At 45.0% G+C, this 26,905-nt stretch overlaps 1 protein-coding gene across 1 annotated transcript in view; it reads left to right on the top strand.

Annotated features, from left to right (window-relative positions):
• MCCA (methylcrotonyl-CoA carboxylase alpha chain) overlaps positions 1-25,657 on the top strand; it is a 126,610-nt gene extending 100,953 nt beyond the window's left edge. The window contains exons 14-16 of the mRNA XM_086512087.1: positions 23,251-23,505; positions 24,900-25,009; positions 25,136-25,657. Coding sequence (XP_086368213.1) covers positions 23,251-23,505; positions 24,900-25,009; positions 25,136-25,139 — 369 coding nt within the window. The 3' untranslated portion in view covers positions 25,140-25,657. The remainder of the gene's footprint in view (positions 1-23,250; positions 23,506-24,899; positions 25,010-25,135) is intronic.
• The last annotated feature ends 1,248 nt before the right edge of the window (positions 25,658-26,905 follow it).

The following is a 26,905-nucleotide window of genomic DNA, read 5'->3' as shown; positions in this document are numbered from 1 at the left end:
ACGACGAGCACGGAATGGGAAACTCTATCAAAAGACTACACAAATCTCAAGAGGCGGAAAAGAAGAAACTATGAGCTACGCACGGAGACACAAGCCATAGCCAACTTCAAGAAAAATCCCAAAAAGGAATGGCTGAAAATAAAAGGACGGAGACATGACATTATGGGGGACATAAGCTCAGATGAAATGTACATGTATGTGGAACAACTATATGTGCATAATAATGCGGAAGAAATGCCACACATGCAAACCGATCTCCATGCCCAAGACCACTTTGATTCCGAAACGGTTAAAAAAGGCATACAGAAACTTGCAAATGGGAAAGCTCCGGACATACTACACTTGAACTCAGAAATGCTTAAATGGTCAGGTATGAGAGCTAGAGAGTGGATACATAGAATGCTAAACCAAGCCATTGTTCAAGGGCTACCCGAGGATTGGCAAAAGAACTGGATCAAAGCACTTTACAAAAAAGGGGATGTAAATCAGCCTACCAACTACCGTACCATTATGGTAGGATCTTGCATGGCAAAGCTTTTGGGAAGCATCTTAGAACAAAGCATAAGCACATGGGTAGAGACAAATGGAAAATGAGAAAAAGAACAAGCAGGTTTTCGACCAAAACATAGCACCATTGATCACCTTGTTTCACTCAGGGTATTAATGGAAGAGAGTCGGCTAAAGGGAAAAACATTATACTGTTGCTTTGTAGATTTCACCAAAGCCTTTGACACGGTCCCGAGAATGGGTATATGGAGAAGGATGGAATGCATAAAAGTACCGATGCATCTCAGGAGTGCGGTAGCACGTCTCTATGACAGAGTCATCTGTCAACTAAAAACGCACGAAGGGCTGTCCAAAGCTTTCTCGAGCAAGATGGGGGTCAAACAAGGATGCCCTCTCTCCCCTACTCTTTTTGGATTGTGCATTGATCAAATAGAAAGCTTCCTCCCTCAACTAGAAGGGGATGAACCAGCCATCGGGATGCTTACACTTCTCATGCTCATCTATGCAGACGATGTGGCTCTTTTCGCCCATGACATTACAGCTCTACAGAAATTGGTCGATGCGTTACAGGCTTTTTGTGAAAATGTGGGTCTATCAATCAATGTAGACAAAACAAAGTTCATGATTGTAAAGACTCGTAAGATGGATATCCACGCCCCCCTCATGTATCAAGGGAAACAAATTGAGAAAGTCGACAGTTTCAAGTACTTGGGGATTGACATCCTGTGCAACTATGCTTGGGGAAAATGCGCACATAATAGAATTGACATCGGCCATGCCAAGTATTATCAATTTGAAAACATGTGCACACAAAGGAGCATAAAAAGATGGGAGATAAAAGCGACCATTTTTGAGACATGCATAGTGCAAGCCATCCTCTACGGAGTGGAAATCTGGGGAGCAAGCATTTCAGCCCACACATGGAATGAAATTGAAAAAATTCAGAAAAAGTTTCTATGTCGACACATGGGGGTCAAAAAGACGACACCATACTCCGTGCTACTCTTGGAGACAGGCAAGAGACCACTAGAAATGAAAGCATTGCAAAAAATGTACACGTATATCATGAAGGTCAAAGCGATGTCTACTACTCGAATCCCCCGCATTGCATGGGAAACGGGATGTGCGCCACAAAAGACAAAAAAAAGCAAATTTCTGTCATCGAGCCTCATACAGGACATTAAGAAATGGTTCGCTAAATGGAATGTAGAGGCATATGTGGACATGCTTATTGAGGAGGGCAAGGAGGGAGAACACATGCTGAAATTTGAAATTGCATTACTAAATAGCCTCCACACCAAGTGGAAGACAACGCAACACCGCTCGAAATTTGAATACTATTGCAAGCATGTCAACACAAAGTATTGGGAAGGCTATAGCACAAACCCAATGGAAGCCCAGGCCCACATACGAACACCCATGCCTCACATGGCACGAAGAGCCATCTCTTTGATGCGCACAAGGTCACATATGCTCAAAATAGAAACAGAGGGCTGGCTGAAAATTGATGCTTCTAAACGGATATGCACATCATGTACAATGCAAGCCCCCGAAGATGAAGCACATGTGACATTGGAATGCCGAGAATACGCTCACATCCGGGCTAATTGTCAACCACTTCTAAGCGGTTGCTCTACCTTTGCGGACCTATCATCCAAGACAGACACCTCCCCTGCAGCTCTCGGAACATACCTCACCCGCATACTTGAGCATAAAAAGACACTCATAGGAACACAAAAAGAGAATAACACACACCACACCATACACCCCCGTGAGGGGAGACTATGTATCACTTTGAGGTCCCATGGGTCATTTCTGGCCCCCCGCGGACGTTAATACCAAATCAAATCTCTCTCTCTCTCTCTCTCTCTCTCTCTCTCTCTCTCTCTCAACCGGTTTCAGGAGGGGTTTCTCCACTCTTGATCATATTTTGACATTCAGAGCCATCATTGAGGAGGGCAGGTCACATGGGAGACGGATTTATTGTAGCTTTGTGGATTTCCGCAAAGCATTTGACATGGTACCGAGAGCTCGATTGATGCGCAGACTACAGGAGATGGGGGTGCCCATAGAGTTGATATGGGGGATTATGGCTTTGTACAGATCACTGATGGGACATGTACGCACTCCGGAACGGGTATCTGATTTAGCTCACTCTACTATTGGGGTGAAACAGGGCTGCCCATTGTCTCCTACTCTATTTGGTATGTATGTTGATGAGGTGTCTGATTACATTGACAGAGAGGGTGACAGAGGTGCCCAACTGGCAGGGACGTGGATCCCATTGTTGTTATATGCTGATGATATTGTGTTGATATCTGGCTTACCAGAGGGTATGCAGCGACATTTGGATGCACTACACAGTTTTTCAGAGGATAGTGGATTGTGTGTAAACCTTGGTAAAACCAAGGTTATGGTGTTTAACACCACACCACAGTGGATCAGGAAATCAGCACCTACTTTCACATGTTGTCAGGAGATTGTGGAGTATATAGATGCGTACACTTACCTAGGGGCAGTCTTCACTAGGCCGAGATTTTCTTTGAGAAGAGCAGCAGAGACTAGACTGACTAGAGCTTATGCGGCTTTGGGAGGACTAGAGAAGATGTGTTCGCAGGTTCAGTTTCAAGAACCTAGGACAAAACTATGGCTCTTTGATACTTTGGTTGCATCTACTATGCTATATGGGGTGCAGGTTTGGGGACCTTCTGTAGGCCAGGATGGTTGGAGACGTATGGAGAGGCCCTTGGTATCAATGATCTCTCGGCTGATTAGAGCCAAGGCGTCCGTACCACATGATATCATTCGAGCGGAGTTAGCTGCCCCCCTAATGGAGATTGAGGCACTTACAGATCAGTCTCCTTTGTATACAGCCTATGGGATACTACTAGAGACCGATATGCCAGGCTGGCCCTAGAGTCCTCCAGACAGCTAGCTCTACAGGGGGATACATCATGCTGGTATGCACAGATGACATCATGGTTTCAGACACATGGCTTCACCATGGACAGGCTGCCTCCTTTTCAGTACTCTCTATAGGCACCCTTGATGTCTCTGACACGGGTGGAGATTACTAGAGTCATTCGTTAGGATCTAATCCAGCTGGACACGAGGAGGACATGGATAGAGCCGGTACAGGAGTTGGGCACGAAGATGGATTTCTATAGAGAGCATCTTCTCCACCTCACAGGGGATGGGTTTGTGATTCGACCTAGCTGTATGCACACACATCTTTCTCATGGCTTGCGTTGTGCCATTGGCCAGATACGCACATCCTCACATCAGCTCGAGATTGAAACTGGCAGATTCAGAGGGATACCAGCAAATAGCAGGATATGCCGCTTATGTCATCTAGAGCCAGAGACAGAGTTACATTACATATGTCATTGCAGAGTGTACTATGAGATACGAGGCTGTTTTCATTGTCTATTCAGAGAAGGTTTTGGGCCTCTATCTAGGGTCATGAGCTATGAGGATCAGAGATGTCTTGGACTGTATCTACTTGAGTTACACAGGCACAGAGACACTTTACTGAGGAGAGCTGGAGAGAGACGGTCCCAGAGACAGATTACAGATTTCTTTACACTAGATATTGGACCCTCCAGAGGAGCAGCCAGAGGAGCAGACACCATTGCAGAGCTCTACGTGCACTCATACTACCGCTACTAGCATTCTCATAGACCGAGCATTGGAGCTAGGGAGATCTAGACGCCCGCGATTGAGGAGAGGAGCTACACAACATCGACGGAGACTACAACAGAGATTCGAACCATACTCTCTCGACGTCCAGAGTGCAGATGAGGATGGATCTCCACCATATCTTCCCCCCCCCCCTTTCTTTCTTTCTTTCATTGTACTACACATTGTATTTTGTTTCAGTTCTTTTTGATTCCGGACATGGTATCAAATTCACTATGTTGGAACGGCTTGGTCTCATAGGTCATTTTAGCCTTTTGAAGGCGTTAATATATCATTTCATTTCATCTCTCTCTCTCTCTATCTCTCTCTCTCTCTCTCTCTCTCTCTCTCTCTCTCTCTCTCTCTCTCTCTCTCTCTCTCTCTCTCTGAGTTCTATGAAATTCTCATACCACTACACGAAAACCATAAGTCACGGGTCAATTTCATGTTATCTAAATCTCTAAAGATTATGTCAGGCTCCTAGATAATTTCCCATCTTAAATGTTATTAGCACACTCTATAATACTACTTCTTACTTTTGTCACACCTACTGGCCCTTCGTATTTCCATTAGACAGCATCTTCTCATATTCTTTTTATCTACCCACTTGAATCAGAGTTCCACACAAAACCATGCGCATTTCAGCTGGATTTGATCCCTCCCACACGCGCATCAGCATCGAATCGTTTGTGCTAACCATAGGACCCCAACAGAGTCGTTGTCAGGTGGTTGATGTCTTCAATATAAGAAAATACCGCTCGCCCAAGCCTCGCTGCATGCAGGTCCCCCTTGCAGCCACGCGTAGGTATGTTTGCCTTTTAGTGCAGATGTAGAGTGTGGTCATGCTTAAAAATAGATACATTATTGCTTTGCACCGGACGAGGTAGCGGTGGACCATATAGTGGGAAGAGGCCCTAAGATTTTGAGGCATAAAGTGGACGACGGTTATGAGGTGATGACGAGCGCCTGCAATAAATGGGCTTCCGGCAACTGGCGTGGCAATGGGGGCGTGGAAGAAGCAAGAGTGGTGGACATGGTTCTGATGGTTGGAGCCGCAATCGGCGCAGGCATCACTGAAGGTGAGAGTGGGGCCCAAGGCCAGCACTTGCAAAAGATAGTGCATGTGACTATCTGAGCATGGGAGTAGAGGTTCAGGAGGAGTAGCAATTCCGTTTAGGGAGGAGTTACAGCCACTACTACATATTGTACGAAGAGATGATCATGCTAGATACATGTGGGTGAGGCTAAAAGTTGACACAGGCCGATTTCTATACATTGCCATATGTTACTTCCCCCCAGTACGTCAGTATGTGCTGCACCTAGAGGACAATCGACTTTCTCTATACTAGATTATGATATATGGGAGTTTTTAAAGGATGGTGATATCATCCTCTTAGGGGACTTCAATGCCCGAACGGGCAACTCTCAGACAGTCTTGTACGCACTTCATATGAGATGCTTATAGAGTTGGATGTGGGTGACTTGGGGCTTGACAAATGCTCACATGACAGAGAGCAGACGGAGTATGGGAGTTACCTCACGGAGACGACGACCGCACATGGGTTAGCCATACTTAATGGCTTACAACGATTTCCTGGAGCAGCCGGTTTCACAAGCTTTCCACACAGACATGGGGTCAGTACAATGGACTATTTTATGGCACAACCGAGCTTTATTTCAGGATTTCATAGTGGGAGTTAGACCAGTGGGCGTAGCAGTGGATCATGCTCTTTTGACATTGTTTGTTTCATTTCAGTGTAGTACAGCCCGGACATCAGAAGGCAGGTCACACACCCGCTATACATTTACACTAGAGACTGACCCGGTTTATATAGAGGAGATCTATAGCCGTCTATGCACAGCTAGTCCAGGCCTCTCAGTGGAGGAGTGCACCACTTTATTGACTGAGACACTGCATGGTGCAGCATCAGAGGCATACCCACACACTCAGCCGGGTCGGAGGCGACATTCTGGGAGCATGCCCCACAATAGTTCGGATTGCTTCCCGACGCCTTGTGCTGTGGAAGAAACGAGCTTACTTGGCCCAGATGGAGCGAGACTTGTGTCAGCTGGTCTTGAGTAGAGACTCAGGAGAGGCATGGCGATTCTTTCACAAGCACTCCCCTCCCCTAGTGATTACTTCTCCTGATGTGTGGGGCCAGTATGCGACATCGTTATATACAGTTCTTGGACAGGACCCCCTTCCAGATCCTACAGAGCCATGCCCGCCTACCAGCACCTTCTTCACCACTGAGATGGTAAAGAGAGCCATTGACAGGATAAGGACTAGCGGGGCATATGATCATGATGGTCTAGTAGCAGAGCACTTTATACATGCTAGAGATATGTTGGTGGAGGTTCTTGTAGTGTTGTTCAATTGTGCCATGTGTGAGGGCTTACCTGAGACTTGGAGGTTGTCTACTATTGTGCCCATCTTCAAGGCAGGTGATCCTACAGGGCCTGGGAATTACCGCACTATTATGGTTGCGTAGACATTGGCATGGTTGTATGTATCCAAACTTGAGCAGCAATTGAGTAATTGAGCAGATGCTGAGGGTGTACGGGCAAAGGGCCAGACCGGTTTTAGGAGGAGACAATGGGCAACCCTGTTTCACCCCAATGGTGGAGTGAACTAAATCAGATATCGCCTCCGGAGTGCATACATGTCCCGAGGAGAGCAACAGAGACCACACAGTCTTTGGCTTTGGCAACAGAGACTGTGGGGCAGTAGGCTTTGGCTTTAACCCAAAATTCTTTACTTTACTCTAGACACACAGAGAGAGAGAGAGAGAGAGAGAGAGAGAGAGAGAGAGAGAGAGAGAGAGAGAGAGAGAGAGAGAGAGAGCTTTGCAAAAGGAACCTGCGACGGGAATTAACACTTAAGGACACACATGGCTCGGAAGCTAGAATGCCCCGAGCAGACGCCGACAACCTGTAGGCCCCAAAATTGGCGCCCCTTTCGGTATTTCTTTATACTTTGAGAGGGTAGATTATAAAGCAGATTCCTGGGAATTCTTTACCTATATCTAGCTAGATACCACCTGCTTTGGCCAAATTTTGGCAGCATAACAGCCCCAAAACTTGCAATTCCCTGTTGGAACTCACTTCCACCGGCATAAACCCTCTGATTCCTGCCCAAAAACAGTAAATTCAGCATGCTGTATTTACTGGTTTTTGCCCTGTTTTCAGCGCTAAATAGTCCCCGAATTGTCCTCTGTCAGTGGCTTATGTTCCCAATGGTTCTGGCGTCCGTATGGTTGAAAAACAATCAAATTATAGCGCATACACAGCGCTGAAAACGCACCTGTTTGGTGAGGTTATGACCCTCACCAACACCTGCTTTTGGAGTAGCAGTTAGCTACTCCTGTTCCTACTCAAGGAGGCTCTTGCCTAAGCACAAAACCATGAAACCACACAGCTGTACATCAGTCAAATGAAGAGGCCTCCTGTTCTTGCTCAAGGAGGCTCTTGCCTCAGCACAAAAGCATGAAACCACACAGCTCTACATCAGTCAAATGAAGAGCCCTCTTGTGGGGCATCACGTAACTGCATGTAGGGGAGAGAGAGAGCAGTGTGTAGTGTGCAGGTCATCACTCCTAGTACCACACTGTACATAGAGTGGAAAGGAAGCACTCCATAGCTCTTAACCCGTGACAGGAAGCTGCAAAATGAGCCTTCTCTCTCTAAATTCAGTGCCACTTCTTCATGCATGAGGAAAGTGCACAGAAATGTGCCACTTGGCGCGTTTACAGGCCATTTCCCGTTGCGGGGTTGCCGCCTAAAAATCTCCCGAGTGGTTGCCCAGTTGACTTCGCGGCAGAGTTGTAAAATGTTGCCCTTCTCATTCCGAAGGTAATGACGCGAACACATTTCACGGCCCAAAGTAGCAGCTTCCTAATTTTTAGGAGATGCTTTCGTTGGGCTCCCACTGGTCATCTGACCATCTATCCTCATTGGGACCGCATCCAAAAGTGCAATGTGGCCCAACTATCGGATACTTTCTGTTGGTGATACCACCTTAACTTCATGGCTTTATTGAATTCACTTCCTAGTATCCACTAACTTGCTAAGTGCGACGGGGGGACCTACATGATCTTGAACTGAGCCTAGACATCCTCTTACTATTATACGAATCTCCAGTGCCGACCAGCTCCCGTCTACGGGTGAAACTATCGTTCACATTGGCCATACAATGTCCGACCATTTGCAACTTCAAAAAGAGGGTCTCAAAAATAAAACAAAAATCATTGGAAAGAAACCAACAACTAAGGTTAGCAGTTGCCACGTCCTCGTGACATATCCCCCTCTTGAAATCGTAAACGTCCTCGATTGCATACCATAAATACACGCCACTGATGATCTTGTGTTGTTAGCACTCTTTATCATCGCATGTGTCCGCAAGAAAGGTCGTAACACATAGATACAAATGACTTAATGAGACCTTCATACTTTTGTCATTTCCATCTATTACACTGGATTCATATGTACATTTGATGTGCTAGCCCTATCATTACTCCTCCTTTGCACACGGTGGGGTGGGGCATAAGTAGGTTGTAACCCAAAGGCTTCAAGGTAAATCTGCAATACATTTGGTGACTCTGACAGTTCATGCTCTTCCATCCACTTTGCATCCATAGGCGGATAGTTCTTGAACTTCACCAAGTAGCGTCTTGCAACCTGTCCTTTAACTTTTCTGTCCTTATGTGGAAAAACTTGCTCAGGTACGAGAATCTCATCAAGTTCCTCAACTTCTGGCTGATCCTCATCTGGCATATCTTCTGGCACATCACCCACGAAGGGTCTTAGAAGACTCACATGAAACGCATTATGAATATTCCATGCATCAGGCAATTTCAGCCTGTAAGCCACATTGATGATCTTGTCAAGCACTTGAAAAGGCCCATAGTAACGCATGCTGAGCTTGGGAAACAACCGTTCCTTGCCCTTCATCTTCTTTAACCTTGCCTTTTCGAACCTTAATAGAACCCAATCACCAAGTGATAATAGCAATTCACCGTCCGTAGCTTTTTTCTATTTTGCTTGAGTCTTCTCCAAGGCAACTTCAATCTACCTCAAAGATCTTGTCCGTTGTATGCAAATGGGAGGAACTTTTTTGCCACCTTCAATAATCTCAAAAGGTGCCTTGCCTATGAACGAATGCACCGTATTGTTGTACGCATACTCAAGCATAGGCAAATACTGTTCCCACTTGCCCTTATTATCTGACACATAGCATTTCAGCAGAATTAGCCTCTTCTGACTGTCCATCAGTTTGTGGATGAAATGAAGACGAGAACTTGAGCGTAGTGCCCATGTTCTCAAACAGTCCTCTCCAAAACAAACTTGTCTTGCGAGGATCACGATCATTGACAATCGATTGTGGCATACTATGGTACTTAAACACATTGTACATGAACAAGCGTGCCATCTGATCAGATTTTATTTTTTTCCTAACAGGGATAAAATGGGGCTGCTTGTTGAACCTACAGATAATGGTCCATATACCATCATTCCGTGTTGGCGTTCTTGGAAGATCAAAGATAAAGTCCATAGTAATGCTTTCCCATGGCTTATCCGGAATCGGTAGTGGTTTTAACAGTCCTAGTGCCTTTTGCCTGTCAAACTTGACCTTTTGGCAAATCAGGCATGCTCACACAAAGGCATTCACATCTCTCCTCAAGGTAGGCCAATAGAAGAATGTCTCTACCGCTTTAACTGTCGCATCAATACCAAGATGCTCTGAATACGGTGGGACATGACTCTCTTCCATGACCTTATGTCGCAATGGCCTAGTGACACAAAGTCTGCCATGCATCATCATAAAACCATCTCTGAGGAGGTAGTGCTCATGATGTTGCCCCTCTTGCAACTGTTCAAAGATCCTTGCAAAATCTTTATTAGTAGCATACTGTTTCTTCATGTCATCTAACTCATGATGACAAGAAATTGACACAGCTGAAATTTGTGGCTTCCTTGATAACGCATCAGCCACGACATTCTTCTTGTTTTCCACATGCATAATCTGGAAGTGGAACATAAAAGGAATGTTTGCCCATCGCATATGCTTTTCGGATAACTTTGACTATGTCAAGAAGTATTGCAAGGTCTGATGGTCTGTTTGGACAACAAAATCGCACCTAAGAGGTAGTGCTTCCAGCTAGAAAGTGCATGAATCACGGCCAAGAGCTCTTTCTCATAAACTTGCATAGTTTTCTCTGGCCCTTGCAAAATTCGGCTTTCATAAGCTACTACCCGTCCATCTTGCATTAGCACTGCTCCGATGCTACTGCCACACGCGTCACACTTGACCACAAATGACTTCTTGAGATCTGGCAAAACAATTACTGGATCTGAAGTCAACTTTTCCTTTAAGAGACTAAAAGCTGAAATCTCTTTTTGGGTCCATCTGAAAGTGACCTCTTTCGTTTGCAATGCGTGAAGAGGTGATGCTATCTCTGCAAAGTTCCTAATAAACCTTCTTAGTAGGAACACAATCCCAAGAAGCTTCTGACATCGTGTACAGTCTTCAAGTTTGGCCATGTCTTAATAGCTTCGACCTTTGCGGGATCCATTCTGACACCATCCTTTGAGACTATGTGGCCAAGAAAGTGGATCTCTTCGAGGAAGAATCCACTTTTCTTAGGATTGACAAGTAACCTGTGACTGTGCAACTCTTCGAACACAATGGTCAAGTGATGCCTATGCTCCTCTTCATTCTTCGAATAGACTATCATGTCATCGAAGAACGTACCAACAAACTGTTGATGCAAGCGGAAAATCTGGTCCATCATTCTGTTGAACGTGGCAGGAGTATTTGTTAGCCCAAACGGCATCACTAGAAACTCATAAAGACCAAATGTCGTTCTAAATGCAATCTTGTGCACATCCTATGGCCTTATACGAATCTGATGGTACCCACTCTTAAGGTCTATCCTGTTGAAAATTGCAACACCCTCTAAACGGTCAAGAATATCATCAATTCTAGGAATAGGAAACCTATTCTTGATGGTATTCTTATTCAATGCACGGTAATCAATACACATGCGCCATGAGCCATCCTTTTTTTGCACTAGGAGCACTGGGGAGCAAAAAGGTGAAGAACTAGGCTGAATCAGTCCCTTCTCTAATAACTCCTCAACCTGGTCCATAATCTCTTTCTGCTGCGCCACGCTAACCCTGTAGGGAGGTCTATTTGGTGGGCTATACCTTGGCACCAAATCTATCTGATGCTCCTCAGGTCTCTCTGGCGGCAATTGTGACGGTAATGAATCAGAGAAACAGTCACTAAAGTCTCGCAAAAATGCTAACCTTTCTTTATCGAACACAGATAAATTTGACTGACAATTATCTGACACAACACGTGCAAAAATCAAGTACACAGAAAGATGATTCTTTATTACAGAAGTGATAGCAGAAGCAGATACAATAGGGACAGACTCCCCTTTGAGCTTTACATCCAAAACATGAGTTTTGCCCCTATGCTGGAGGGTGATCGTCTAGCCGAAGGCATCCAGTACGCCATGTACTCTGAACATCCACGGTATTCCAAGTAGCGCATCGCACCCTTCCAATGGCATGATATAGATAATAGAACTCTTATGTGTCCACATACAACTGCATATGCAGACGTAGCTTTCCAATAATGGGAATAACACACAGTGGCCAGGACATGCCAACCCCGCCTCTGTTGTGTATCCCATTTCTTCAGCTCTGATGCCCAGCTTCATAGCTAACTTGGTGAAATAAAGTTTCTTTGGCACCTGGATCAAAGAAGATGAGTGCCGTGTGATCCCTAACTTTACCCCATGCTCTGCATAACTCGCTGGCATCTGTACTGGGCTTGCCACCCACCATGTGTGGCACCAAATCTGCCGTGGGTTTCTGGTCCTCTTTATCATTTGAGTCAGCTAGTCTTTTCCTTTGTGGACAATTGGTAGCAAAGTGACCATGCTGCTCACATATAAAGCATTTGTTTTCAGCCATTAGGACCTTCTTTTCCTTGAGCGACTTGTGCACAAAAGGCTTCCTTTTCTGTTTCTTTGCGTGCGCTCCAGAAGTCCCAGCTGAATCCTTGTCTTTGGTGGCCTTTTCTGACCCCTGTGACGCTTCAGGAGCCGTTTTCACAACGGGCTTCTTCGCTGAATTTTCTTTTGCTGCCCTCCTTTCTCGTTGCTCGGAAACCCACTGTCCTCTCCTTTCAACAAGGCAAGACGAGTGTTAGCAACTTCCTTAAGTTGAGTGAGGGTACCCACTCTGTTCTTGGTAAAGTTGTCCCAAAGCCCTTTAGGCAACGCACAACAGTACTACTCTATCTGCTCTGTTAATGGCACAAATCTGTATGAGGTCACTGAGAGTAACGCTTTACAAAACCTCCGATTGTACTCCAGCAAGCTCTTGCATGTAGCTGAAGGAAGCTGGTGCCAATTTGTCATGACGTCGGCTTCAAATTCATTTGACAGCCAAGCAAATGCAAACATTTTCTTGAAGTAGACCCAAGTGGCGGGTGCCTGTCCTTGCATTAACAATTTCGTCCACCATGTAAGCGCATTGTCCTTTAAGAAAGTGACATCTTTCATGACCTTAGAGGCCTCTATAAAATTCCCTCTTGCATAAGCTGTATCAAACCGCTGGAGGAAAGTGAGAGCCTTTGCCTTATCCTCGAAGCCACTGAAAGTGCTGAACTTTATAGCTGCACCACCTTCTTTGTAAGCTTTCGGCTTTTCCAGTGCCCCCAAATTGTCATAGGGAATAGTCTGCAACATGGGCACTGTAGTAGGCATCATCGACACATCTTGGCCATTAACATTTTGCGTCAGAGGTGCCATATCTGGCTGCTGTCCAGAAAAACCAGCGATGCCGAAATGAGCCTGTGGCACCCCAAACTGGCCCTGGTTGCACTGAAAACCTTGCTGCCGCATGCCGATGCTACCATACATGGGGTTTGGCATCATGCCTTGCATACCCCCAAACACTATTTGTGGCATGTACGGCTGACTTCCAGGCGTATACCAACCATACTCTGGAACACAGATCCACCCTCGAAATACCCAGGATGTACTGTGGATAGTGGAAAAACTGGGTGCAATGCTTGGTAACCAGTTCCCTGTCCATGCAAGACAGCATGCGGGCTCTGAAAGGTGGCGGGCTGAATTAGCGTAACCTATGGAATAGGCGTCCTAAACACCCGTTTAAGGACGGGAGGAACCTGTTTTGGAGCCCCTTACTCCGCAACATGCGAGTGTTCCCTATCCTACTAAGTCGCATGAAGTACTTGGGCTTGAGCCTCAACAAGCTCCGTTCGCGGTGTAGGTTTCCTATTTTGCTGTTGCACTGGTGGCGCTTGCAAGAACTCCATAAACCTTGGATTTTGCACCAGCTACAAAAAGACATTCACCGCTGCAACTAACTGAGTCCTGAATGCATCATCCTCAAGTTGCCCAATCATAAAGCCCTGTACTACTGGAGGGACATTCGAGGTACAGACTGACATGGCCGTGAGCTCTTGCCAATCTCAAACACCATAGGAACTTCCTGTCTGTCCTTCGGAGAGGAACCCTCTTCCATAATGCCCTTCCTTTTGTTGGCCATAGTGTAATCTCACGTTCTTGTACTTCGTGTCTTTACCCAAAACAACTGAGGCTCACTCTTTGAGGAAAAAGTGATTGATGTCCCAGCAACGGAACCATGAAACCGGCCCGTGGGACGGTAGGTTTTGACTTTCACCCGAAATTCTTTACTTTACTTAAGACACACACACACACACAGAGAGAGAGAGAGAGAGAGAGAGAGAGAGAGAGAGAGAGAGAGAGAGAGAGAGAGAGAGTACTTTGCAAAAGGAACCTGCGACGGGAATTAACACTTAAGTACACACACGGCTCAGAAGCTAGAATGCCCCGAGCAGACGCCGACAACTTGTAGGCCCCAAAAATTGGTGTCCCTTTCGGTATTTCTTTATACTTTGAGAGGGTAAATTACGAAGTCTAGTCTTGGGATTTCTTTATCTGTATCCAGCCAGATACCACATGTTTTGGCCAAATTTCGGCAGCATAACAGCCCCAAGACTTGCGCGAAACCAATTCTCCTGCTAGAACTCACTTCCACTGGCATAAACCCTCTAATTCCTGCCCAAAAACAGTAAATTCAGCACGCTGTATTTACTGGTTTTTGCCCTGTTTTCAGCCACAAACAGTCCCCGAACTATCCTCTGTGGGACATTGTTCCCAATGATTCTGGCATCCGTATGGCTGAAAAACAGTCAAATTACAGCGGATATATAGCACTGAAAACGCACCTGTTTGGTGAGGTTATGACCCTTACTGGTGCTTGCTTTTGGAGTAGCAGTTAACTACTCTTGTTCCTGCTCAAGGAGGCTCTTGCCTCAGTACAAAAGCATGAAACCACACAGCTGTACATCAGTCAAATGAAGAGCTGTCACAAACGGAAGCGCATAACAATATAAAATACACTCGGATAAATAGAATTTATCACTTAATTACTGAAGCCAAAGGATACAGAGAGAAATAGATAGAGAGAGAGATATAGAGTGAGAAGATCGACACAGTACTGGGACCAGAAGATGGGCTTGTTTCCCCCCCCCCCGTAATAGTATCTTTATTACTGAGGAGAAGTCTATACAAGCACTTGAACTGAACGTATTACCACGTTCGTTTTAGAATAAGACTTGATGGCTCCTGGAAGCCTCGGCTTCCTATTCCTAGGGCAAAGCCCTATTCCAAGGAACTTCCGTTCCTTATTCCAAATCCTTGATAACCAAGGTTCTCGCCTCTGGATCTCACCTTCCAAACTGAGGGCATGACATCCCTGCAACCCTCTTTTCCAACTCTGTTTCTAGAGTCCTCTTCCTGCAAAACAACTCTGCTTTCTTGGGCATGGAGTCCTTACTTGGGAATCCCCAGTTCCGGATCACAACTCGAGAGACTACCTCTCTCCGATCCGTGGATCTACTTCCCAAACTCGGGTACGAAACCCTTGGGCTGATCTAGCTCTAGTTCCTTAGAGCCCTTTTCTCCTGCAGAGGCTCATGCCTTCCTCTGCTCCTACTCCCTCACGAAGAGGAAGTACACCTGCAATCAAATACTCAGAGATCATAACATGAAAATCGTTACCTTCAAAGTCTCGACGCTCGAAACGAAACTCGGTTCTCGAAAAGCAATTCCCCGGAAGAGATCTCTACGTAGAAAATCCTCTCTTCCGATTTTACACACAAAAGAGGTGTGTTCTCAAGTTCCTTCTTGTAAATCAGCCCCGTCTACGACGATTATGGGCTGAAAACAGAGAAAAACAGCAGCTTGTCACACGATGGAAACACACTCCGTAGGCACTTCTTCGCGAGGGAACTCGCGCACTAGGTCTTGGCGACATCTGGTACACTTGGGACAGTCATGGGCATCACCGGCAAACGTCTTCTTTGCGGGTGAACTATGCAGCAGCATCTCCTTCTTGCAAAAACTGATCCTCCTCTCTAAGTGAGGGCATGTGATGCTTTTATAGCTCCTGGCCATGGCACGAATAGCTTCTCGCTTAGAGATCGCGGCCGTTTTTTTTGTTTGGTTTTTGTTTTTTTTGTTTTTTTATTTTTTTGCGCTGCTCCGTCAGAAAAAGAGAGAGAGAAAACGCTGACTGATCTGTTACCTTATTTATCAGATGGTTGCCCACAAGTATTAAGTGGGCGGCCGACATATTTTAAAAATAGTCTGAATCTGCCCAAAAACTCAATAAAACCTTATAAGTTAAAAACAATGCTTTCGCAGCACTTCCCAGGCGTCCCTGGATGCAAACCACATGCACAGTTGCAATGCAGACATAGACTTCCTCGCGGGGAAGCATCTGCTTTCCCGAAAGGCAATCCCGCTTTCTCAAAAAAGCATCTGTTTTGCCTGAGAGTTTCTTCTGAACCCATCTTCATTCAAGTGCTTGCTTTTCCTTGTGCACAATACCAACACAGTTTGGAATTTCCTCTTGTCTATGGATATTCTCTTTTCGATGCACTCATCACCACCTTGTGACGCATCAGGAATACCCATCACCTAGTCCTTTCCTACCGAACTTATGGTACAATCTCCTTCGCGATGCTCTATGTCACCCATCCTATGACGCATCAAAGATGTCCGTTCCTGAATGGTCGGATACTTCTTCCCGATGCTCCGAGTCACCCATCCGATGTGATGCATCAGCAATACCCATTCCTGGTGGCCTTACAGATATTCCCTTTCACAGTGCTCCCGTCATTACTATGAATGACGCACTAGGAATTCTCTGTACTCGGATGTCTCCAGTGAGAAAAACCCTCTCACTTAAAATTCCAATAATTCATTTAGAATTATTTTTCTTGGTGTTTCAAGCGAGAAATCCCTTCTCACTTATAAATCCAATAATTCGTTTAGAATTATTTTCCTGTCAGATAAAGCCAATTTAGCAACAAGAGCCCTCTTGTAGGGCATCACATAACTGCATGTAAGGGAGTGAGAGAGCAGTGTGTAGTGTGCAGGTCATCACTCCTAGCACCACACTGTACATAGAGTGGAAAGGAAGCACTCCATAGCTCTTAACCTGTGATAGGAAGCTGCAAAATGAGCCTTCTCTCTTTAAATTCAGCGCCACTTCTTCATGCATGAGGAAAGTGCACAGAAATGTGCCATTTGGCTCGTTTATAGGCCATTTCCCGTTTCGGGGTTGCCGCCTAAAAATCTCTCGACTGGTTTCCCAGTTGACTTCACGGTAGAGTTGTAAAATGTTCCCGAAGGTAATAACGCGAACACATTTCACGGCCCAAAATAGCAGTTACCTAATTTTTAGGAGATGCTTCCGTTGGGCTCCCACTGGTCATCTGACCATCTATCCTCATTGGTACCGCATCCAAAAGTGCAATGTGGCCCAACTGTTGGATACTTTCTGTTGGTGATCCCCACCTTGACTTTATGCCTTTATTGAGTTCACTTCCTAGTATCCACCAACTTGCTAAGTGCGACGAGGGGACCTACATGATCTTGAACTAAGCCTAGACATCCTCTTACTATACGAATTCCAGTGCCGACCAACTTCCCGTCTACGGATGAAACTACTGTTCACATTGGCCATACAATGTCCGACCATTTGCAACTTCAAAAAGAGGGTCTCAAAAATAAAACAAAAATCATTGGAAAGAAACCAATAACTAAGGTTAGGAGTTGCCACGTCCTCGTGACATAGTTAACAGTTGCCATGTCCTCGTGACACTGACTAGAGCTTATGCGGCCTTGGGAGGCTTGGGAGGATGTGTTTGCAGGTTCAGTTCCAGGAACCTCGGACAAAGTTATGGCTCTTTGATACTTTAGTAGCCTTAGCTATGTTTTATGGGGTGCAGATATGGGGACCTTCTGTAGGCCATTATGGTTGGAGACGTATGGAGAGGCCCTTGGTATCTATGATCTCTCGATTGATCAAAGCCAAGGCCTCCGTACCCCACGCTATCACTTGAGCAGAGCTAGCTACCCCTCCTATGGAGATTGAGGCACTTACCAGACCAGTCTGCTTTGTGCACAGCTTGTGGGATACTACTAGAGACAGATATGCTAGACTGGCCCTTGAGTCTTCCAGACAATTAGCTCTTCAGGGGGACACTTCATGCTGGTATGCACAGATGACATCATGGTTTCAGATGCATGGCTTCACCATGGACAGGTTGCCCCCTTTCCAGTACTCTCTTCAGACACCCTCGATGTCTCTTACACGGGTGGAGATTACTAGACTCATTCGTCGGGACCTAATGTAGCTGGATACCAGGAGGACATGGATAGAGCCACCACAGGAGTTGGGCACGAAAATGGCTTTTTATAGAGAGCATCTTCTCCACCTCATAGGAGATGGGTTTGTGATTCGACCCAGCTACATGGATACACACGTCTCATGGTTTGCGGTGTGCCATTGGTCAGATACGCACATCCTCACATCAGTTGGAGATTGAGATTGGTAGATTCAGAGGGATATTAGCAGACAGCAAGATATGCTGCTTATGCCAGCTAGAGCCAGAGACAGAGGTACATTACATATATCATTCCACAGTGTACTTCGAGATTTGGGGCCGTTTCCATTGCTTATTCAGAGAGGGTTTCGGTCCTTTCTCTAGGGTCATGAGTTATGAGGATCAGAGATGTCTTGGGCTATATCTACTTGAGTTACACAGGTATAGACACTTTACTGGGGAGAGCTAGAGAGAGACAGTCCTAGACAGATTACAAACTTCTTTTCACTAGATATGGGACAGCCAGAGGAGCAGCCAACATTGTAGAGCTCGGCCCACACTCACTCGACCACTCATTCAACCGAGCATTGAAGCTACGGAGATCCAGATATCCATGATTGAGGATAGGGGCTACACAACATCGACGAGACTACAACAAAGGATTCGAGCCATACTCTCTCGACATTCAGGGTGCAGATGAGAATGGATTCTAGTAGTAGTATTTTTGTTCTAGTCTTTTTGTACCCAGACATGGTATCAGATTCACTGTTCTGTAATAGATTGGTCTCATAGGTCATCTTGGCCATTTGAAGACGTTAATATAACATTTCAATTCATTTCATCTCTCTCTCTCTCTCTCTCTCTCTCTCTCTCTCTCTCTCTCTCTCTCTCTCACTTAGAGCAGGATTTATACCAGCTGTTTTTGAGCCAAGATTAGGTGAGGCATGGCGACTCCTCATGGGAATTCTCCCCCACCAATCATCACTTCTACGGTGGTATGGAGCCAGTATGCTTCATCTCTCTACACAGTCTTGGGGCAGCCACCTCTTCCAGATCTGCACTACCGAGATGGTAAAGAAGGCCATTGACATGATGAGGACCAAGAGAGCATATGATCATGATGGCCTAGTAGCAGAGCATTTTATACATGCCAGAGATCTGCTTGCAAAGCTTCTAGCAGTGATGTTCAACCGTGCCATGTGCGAGGGCCTACCTGATACTTGGAGTTTGTCTACTATTGTACCTATCTTCAAGTCAGGTGACCTCGTGGAGCCTATTAACTACGGCACTATCATGATTGGACACACATTGGCACAGTTGTCTGCATCCATCCTTGAGCAGAAGTTGAGTAGATGAGTAGAGAGAGAGGGTGTACGGGCACAAGACAGGCGGGTTTCAGGAGAGGTTTCTCTACTCTTGATCATATTCTAACACTCAAAGCCATTATTGAGGAGGGGAGATCGCATGGGAGATGACTTTGTTGTTGCTTTGTGGATTTCCGCAAAGCCTTCGATACAGTGCCCAAAGCTAGATTGATGCGTAGACTGCAGAAGATGAGGGTACCACCGGAGTTGATTTGGGGGATCATGGCTCTATACAGGTCAGTAGTGGAGAGGGGATTTCTGATTTGGTTCACTCCACTATCAGGGTGAAACATGGTTGCTTGCTATCTCCTACACTATTTGGCATGTGTATGGATGAGCTTTCTGACTACATTGAGAGGGATGGTGATAGAGGAGCTCAATTAGCAGGGCGTGGATCCCACTATTGTTATATGCTGATGATATTGTGTTGATTTCTGACTCCCTAAAGTGGATGCAGCGTCAAGTAAATGCTTTGAACATATTTGCTCATGGTAGTGGATTGTCTGTTAACCTGGGGAAAACCAAGGTTATGGTGTTTAACACCGCACCATAGTGGGTCAGGAGGTCAGCATACACATTTACGTATGGCCAGGAGACGGTGGAGTATACAGATGCATACACCTATCTTGGGGTAGTCTTCAGTGGACCGGTATTTTCATTGAGGAGAGCAGCAGAGACTAGACTAACGAGAGCTTATGCAGCCTTGGGAGGATTGGAGAGGATGTGTTCGCAGGCTCAGTTTCAAGAACCTTGAACAAAGCTCTGGCTTTTTGACACTCTAGTGGCTTCTATTATGATTTACAAAGTTCAGATATGGGGACCCTCACTGGACCACCATGGGAGATCTGGTAGCACTGATGGATGGAGATGTATGGAGAGGCCTCTAGTCTCTATGATCTCTCGGATGATTCGGGCTAAGGCCTCAGTGCCACATGAGATTATTCGAACAGAGCTAGTATTCTTCATGCATAGTTTACGGGACCCCAGAGACAGATATGCTCGGTTAGCCCTTGAGTCATCCTGACAGCTAGCACTATAGGGGGATACAGCATGCTGGTATGGGCAAATTAAATCATGGTTTTAGTCACATGGTTTCAGCATTGATACACTGCCTCCGTTCCAGTACTCCTTGCATGCACCCTCCCCATCTCTCACACGGACAAAGATCACTAGACTCATACGTCAAGGTCTGATTTGGCTAGATACCAGGAGCACATGGATATAGCCAACACAGGAGTTGGGCACAAAGATGGATTTCTATAGAGTGCATCTTCTCCAACTAACAGAGGATGGATATGTGATCAGGCCTGCCTAACACTCATTTATCCACTGGGATACGATGTGCTATTGGTCAAATGCGCACATCATCGCATCAGTTAGAGTTTGAGACTGGCAGACTTAGGAGAGTACGAAGTTCCAACAGAGACGAGGATTTGCTAGTTGTGTCATATAGAGCCAGAGACAGAGTTGCATCACATATGTCATTGTCCGGTATACTATGAGATACAAGGATGCTTTCATTGTCTATTCAGAGAGGGCTTTGCACCTCTGGCTAGAGTCATGAAATATCAAGATCAGAGATGCCTCAGGTTGTTTTTGTTAGAGCTACGTAGACACAAGGAGAGTCTCTTGAGGAGATCAGGCAGTGGGAGACATTCACAGAGGGAGATCATTGATTTCTTTAGAGTAGGAACTCGGCAGTCCGATGAGCAAGCTTTACAGCAAACTTCAGGGCCCACCTATACCAAAGGTATATTAGTTGACAGAGCCATTGAGCTCGGCAGAGCTAGACGCCCACGTCTCGAGGGCGACCATGACATCGACGGAGGCTCCATCAGAGGATGAGGACTATCCTAGCACGACATGGGAGACGTCCAGTACAACTATTTACAGAGGCAAACATTGACGATGCTCTTCAGTGACTGATGGAATACTTTCTCAGACAACGCCCAATGCAGGGCATCCTCGGGCATTGATGACAACGATGATGATGCTTTTAGTTTTTCACTTTACTCCATTTTTATTTTGTACCGAGACATTGTATTAGATCCACCGAGATTGTATCAATTTGGTCTCATAGGTCATTTGGGCCTTTTGAAGACGTTTAATATAACACTTTATTTCATCTCTCTCTCTCTCTCTCTCTCTCTATATATATATATATATATATATATATATATATATATATATATATATATATATATATATATATATCACCCAAGTGTGGTGAATTGGTTATGCCATTTCCCTCTTCAATAACAGGTCTTGAGTTCAACTCTCGTCGGTGGATAGATCTTTGAGGTCTCTTGGGATAGTTTCCTACGACGTTAAAATCCTCTTCTTCTTCTTCTCTCTCTCTTAGTATTTAGAAATCCGCTTTGCCTACAACTTCCTGATGCTTGGCCGCTTGTCCACTTGTGGTGGAGCTCTGAGAGGGCTATTTCTTAGTGATGAGTACAACTGCATGCTAGAGCCTTCCACAACATTTGGCAAAGAATGTAGAGCCCGCGCCAACGGCGGCGAATGGTGGGAGAAGGTTAAGACACTTGATGCTATGGTGAAGCCCATTGCCCACCTACTTCACGCCATTGATGGAATGCAGCCGTGCATAGTCAAAATGTACAAACTCATGGATCGAATGATTGAGAAACTTGAGAAGGTTTTAACGGATGAGTGCGGCAGCCGGCAGCGAAGAAATCAAGTGCTGTGTGTTTTTAGTTGGATAGCCGACTAGTCTTCCCTACATGCAATGGCCTACGCGGTCAACCCCAAATTTCAAGGCAAGAAGCAAGAGAGTGACAAGGAGGTGAGCAATGGGTACATTGTCTTGAGCCACTTTTGTCCTGACAAAGACCACTGGCGCAAGGTTAGTGATTGGCTCTATCTCTATCGGCAAAAGAAGGGCTCCTATGGTTCTCTATATGCACAGTTGGATTGCACCAAGACTAGGGCGGCACTAGGCTTGAGTTGTTTCTGAGCAACTTTGGAGCGTGTACAGACACATTGCTTCTAAGAAGAGGAACCGTCGTGGGGCCTAGAGGGCCAGTAATTTAGCGTTTGTGAGCGCTAACCTATGCATGCTTTGCAAGTGACAGACAAAGAAGGCAAATCCAGGAGCTGGATGAGGCCACTTCGTCCAATGAGCATTCATAGAACGAGGGAGACGCAAAGGTAGAGATGTATCTTGATCTCAGCCTTGATGACTTCGACCTTCAGGACGTTGAGATTCATATTCCGCCTTCTCCTGAGGCAAGCACTTCCAGGGCTTATGTGCCATTGTTTGTTAGGCTTTAGCCTTTTTTCCCTCTTTTATCATTTTCCATTTGGAGCCCTGAGTCATGTACTTGTCTACTTGTATTTGCCATAACACCATCAATGTTTTATTGCTACAATGAGTCATGTTTCTTGTCTATTTTGGTGCAATTCAATGATCAAAGTGGTGTAGCTCAAAAAATCGAAAAGAAAAATGATTTTTTTTTTTTGCCATTCCGACCCCGTTCCCTAACTTTTGCCGCCCCGGATCGAACCCCATTCCCCGACCCATGTTTCTATGTTAAACATTACATGTAGTCCATTTATTTGAGTAATTTAAAAGCAAACACTTGATAGTGTGAGTGCTTATTAGGAGGCTACTATCAAATGGACTCCGTTAACACAGCTAAACCCCAAGTTCAAGATATGCCTTCACAGGTCGACCTAGGAAGAGGAAGAGGAAGAGGAAGCCGGAGTTGATAGATGATGCAAAATTATATGTCATATTTCACAATGAGTGAAGAATGTGACAGTTGGACTGAAACAATCACTTGAAATTTTGAAGTTTAAGATGCGTGAGGGACTTTATACGATCAAGAAAAGTTTGAGAGAGAGTCTTATGTTGTTCAAGGGGCTGCTATCAATTTGTGTATATAAAATCACCTTCATATTCTAAACCCTTGGGTTTTCTTTTTGCTTTGCTTGCAGGATTGTGTAGATTATGTGGACATCTGGTTTAATGACAATCATCATGAATTTCTTCTTGTTAAGCAAGTAGTGGATGCAGAAACTAGGGACATTGAGCCATCTGGCTTTCAATCATCACAAAAAGCAAAGACAGGCATGCACCCACTGGGTGTGCATGCTCCTATGGCTGGCCGGTTGGTAAGAGTACTCGTGCAGAATGGAGCAAAGGTCAACAAAGACGACCCTCTTTTGATTTTGGAAGCTATGAAAATGGAGGTAAAGTACTCTCATTTGTATTGATTATTAGTACAGTCTGCCCTTTTTGTTCTCTGTAATAAATTGTAGTTGACTTGGAGTTGTAGCACAATTGACAGTTTTACCTCAATAAGATTTTATTTTGATTGTCTTCACCACAATTTAGGTGAATATGATGGTAGGCTTTGAGGCATTTTTACTGAGACCCCTCTTGAGAATGAAACAAGCATGAGACTTATGTAGCGTTATGACAGAAACTCAGTATGCAGTGCTTTGTATTGATGTATGCTCGTGTGCGCGCACGCCCATTCCGCCATTGGCCAATGGATGCCGTACGTCAGATTGGACTTTATAGGACACACCTTTTGTTACCATTTCTGCCCACAGCATTTATGCTTCTCACTTGCATGAGTCTTGGCTGGCTGACCATTGTACTGCGCTATGGTCTTTGCATAAATCTGATCAATGGTGGAGAAAGGCTCTTACTGCAATTTGGCAGTTTGCCTCCAAGGGAGGTCTGTTTCTATGGTGCTGCTTGCTGGGAATTTTCCCTGTTGGAACTCGTCTTAGTGCACGTGACATCAACTCTTCTCATTGTGTCTGATGTTCATCCTGTGATGAAACTGTCAGACACTTGCTTTGGGATTGTCGTTTCACTAGGGCCTTCCTTGACCACATATCAGCTTGTATTTGCCTCCACTTTCCCTCGGCAGTTTTCCACAAACGGTTCTGAGCTTTGGGAATTCTCTCAGCCTCCCTTCAACTATTTCCGGTCTTCTTCACATGGGTCAGATTTTGGTCTCTATGGTCTCTGTGGCGCCAACGCAAATTTTGAATGTTCCATCAGCATGATGCGGATCCCTTTCCTTCCTTCAAGATTTCAATCCTTACATTTTGCTCTTGATGTTGGGGACATATCCCCGGATATCCTTCAGCTCTCCTATGCATGCCTTTAGAGCCTTCACATTACGGAAAACTTTTGGGTTCTTCCCTTTGCTCACTTTGAGGTTTCCCACTTGTAAATAATAAAAAAAGATTTACCACAAAAAAAAGTGGGTGTGCGCAGTTTTTTTCTTCTTTTTTCTTTTGGGCGCGGGGGGTTAGCTATATATTGTTTGTTAGTTCTACACCCCCTATTGGGCACTGACAAAGTAAGTGGGCATGTTGTAGAATTTAGTCAATACTATGCATGATGGAGCCGATGGTTATATTGTCTTATGGGTGACTACCATGAGTTTATACCTTGCACTTTTCTGTAAAGGTGAATTTAGCTTATCCTGGATTCATATAGGTACATTTATATATGAGACATATCGAAGTTTCATTGTCTTGTACCTACTCACAGAGTATTCACATTCTTGATTCGGTTCAAGTGTCTAGCTATGTTAATGACGCCATCCTTGTCATATTGGCAGCATGTTGTGCGTGCACCAAGGGATGGATTCATCAAAGGTTTGGCATTGGATGGTGTTCAACATGTGAAGGACAATTCAATGCTGTTGATTGTTGATGATCACCAAGAAAGGTATTTATAAAGTCATCAGTTTGACGTTCTAGACATCAGACTTTCCTCATGAAGCTTGATGAGCCTTTTCTCTAGAATATAGTTGATTGTGCTACATTGATAAAACTTCTTTGCTGTTTTTGACAGTTGATTTTTCCATCTCTTATTGGATTCAGCTCAATTTATACATTAATCAAAGCCGTACATACTTTGTAACAATCTGTAAAGCGACATCTGCTAAAGCAATTGTACAGTTACAAGCAAAGCAGAATGTGCATTCTTTCTACCAATTTGTGTCATGTAAGGTCTTCACACAAGAGCTTTGTATTGAAGGAAAATATCAGCACCATAAATGTAAAGGTTTTTATACATGCCCTGGAATCGTGCAGCAAGCCATTTGTCATCCAGATTTCTAATTCTTGGAGGCTCCTTGAGTGTTGGATCTGTTTGTTTTGTTGGAAGTGAAACAATCAATACATCTACACTGGAGATGTGTATATTTCTGGCACTCTTTAAGGGTTTTTGGCCTGCCAAAGGGCAAGGCCATTTTGGCTCAACTAAAACTCCAAAAATTCAATGCTATTCCAAGAAATTTACTGTTGGTGGAGAAACAAGTTGCTGTTCCATAACATTATTCAATCCTTTTAAAGTAGTTATTGTTGTCCTGTATCTTTGTTTGAAACTTAACGATAATTCTTGGTGTGGCGCATGTTGGAGGTAATAGCTTCTTGAATGTGTTTCCCCTGTAAACATAGCTTTTTGCAGCTTGTACTCCACAGTAGCAAGCCTTTGTGAAATTTTCACTTGTTAATTATACATTCAATTTTAATGTTGACGGCTCACTCCTGCCACTATGGAGTTTTTAAAAGGGTCATGCATCTATAAGCTTTTGGCGGACTTCGTCTGGCACGAAGGGTCTTCGGCTTTTATCTATGGATAAGTTGTGTTCTCCCAAGCGGAGGGCTGAATATTTTGGACTTGCGATTTCATGTTCTGGCTCGGAAAGCTATGCTATCGCCAGTCTTGGTGGAGCAACAGTAACCCTGGGCTCTCACGGTCTCACATTTGTGTACGCATATTGTCACGCCATCTTTTCGTCATTGGCAGCTGACATATTGGGACATTATTTTTGGGAAGCTTGAAGGACGCATTCTTGGATGTCCCTTTACTTCTTCTCTCATTGTTGATTGGAAGGTTGTCATTTTGCATTTGGCATGGCATGGTAGGCAATCCTCTATGGGTAACTCCCTTCGTTTGGAAAGTTTGCATTGGAGTAGTGTCTTCTCTTCCACTTTGGTTCGACGGTCTCCTCGCCACAAGCGTATTTTATTTCCCAAAAGGAATCTGCCAGGTGCATCAGGTGGTGGATAGCACGTGTTATATTCTTTCGTTTGCTGATGCGATGTCCCGTTTTCGGTTAGGTCTACAATATTCTCCTTTTTGGTAGGAAATCCAAAGGATGCTTGTTGATCACTCCCCTATTCCTCTTCAAATGTGGACTCCCCCTTCTCTGATCAAAACCTTACTGTTACGAAATTGGATTGCATTTCAGCTGGCAATGTCTATGCCCTTCTGCAATCTGATGTGTGGATTGTGCATCACGGTAATCAACTATGGTCACTCTCTCAGTCATCCTTGTGGTGGCAATGAACGTTGTCTAGCATTTGGCAGAGTCGTCCACCTTTGAAGGAACGTATTTTCTTGTGGCATTGCTTAGTGGGAGCTCTACTTGTTTGCAGTGTATTACATGCACGCCTTCACGTTGCTTGAGATGCTTGGAAGCTCAGGAGACTGCCACACTTATTGTGGGGTTGTCGCTGCTCCAGAGCCTTTTTCGACAAGTGTCCGCTGCTCTTCAGCTACGTTTCCCTTTTGGCATTTTTCACAGAAGGTATTGGCTTTTTGGGGTGCTCCAAG

The sequence above is a fragment of the Adiantum capillus-veneris genome, chromosome 5, assembly GCF_014529385.1.
Source record: "Adiantum capillus-veneris isolate H3 chromosome 5, ASM1452938v2, whole genome shotgun sequence".
In the NCBI taxonomy this organism is placed as follows: domain Eukaryota; kingdom Viridiplantae; phylum Streptophyta; class Polypodiopsida; order Polypodiales; family Pteridaceae; genus Adiantum; species Adiantum capillus-veneris.
The sequence above is the reverse complement of the archived record's forward strand: the minus strand, read 5'-3'. Positions and strand labels throughout refer to the sequence as shown.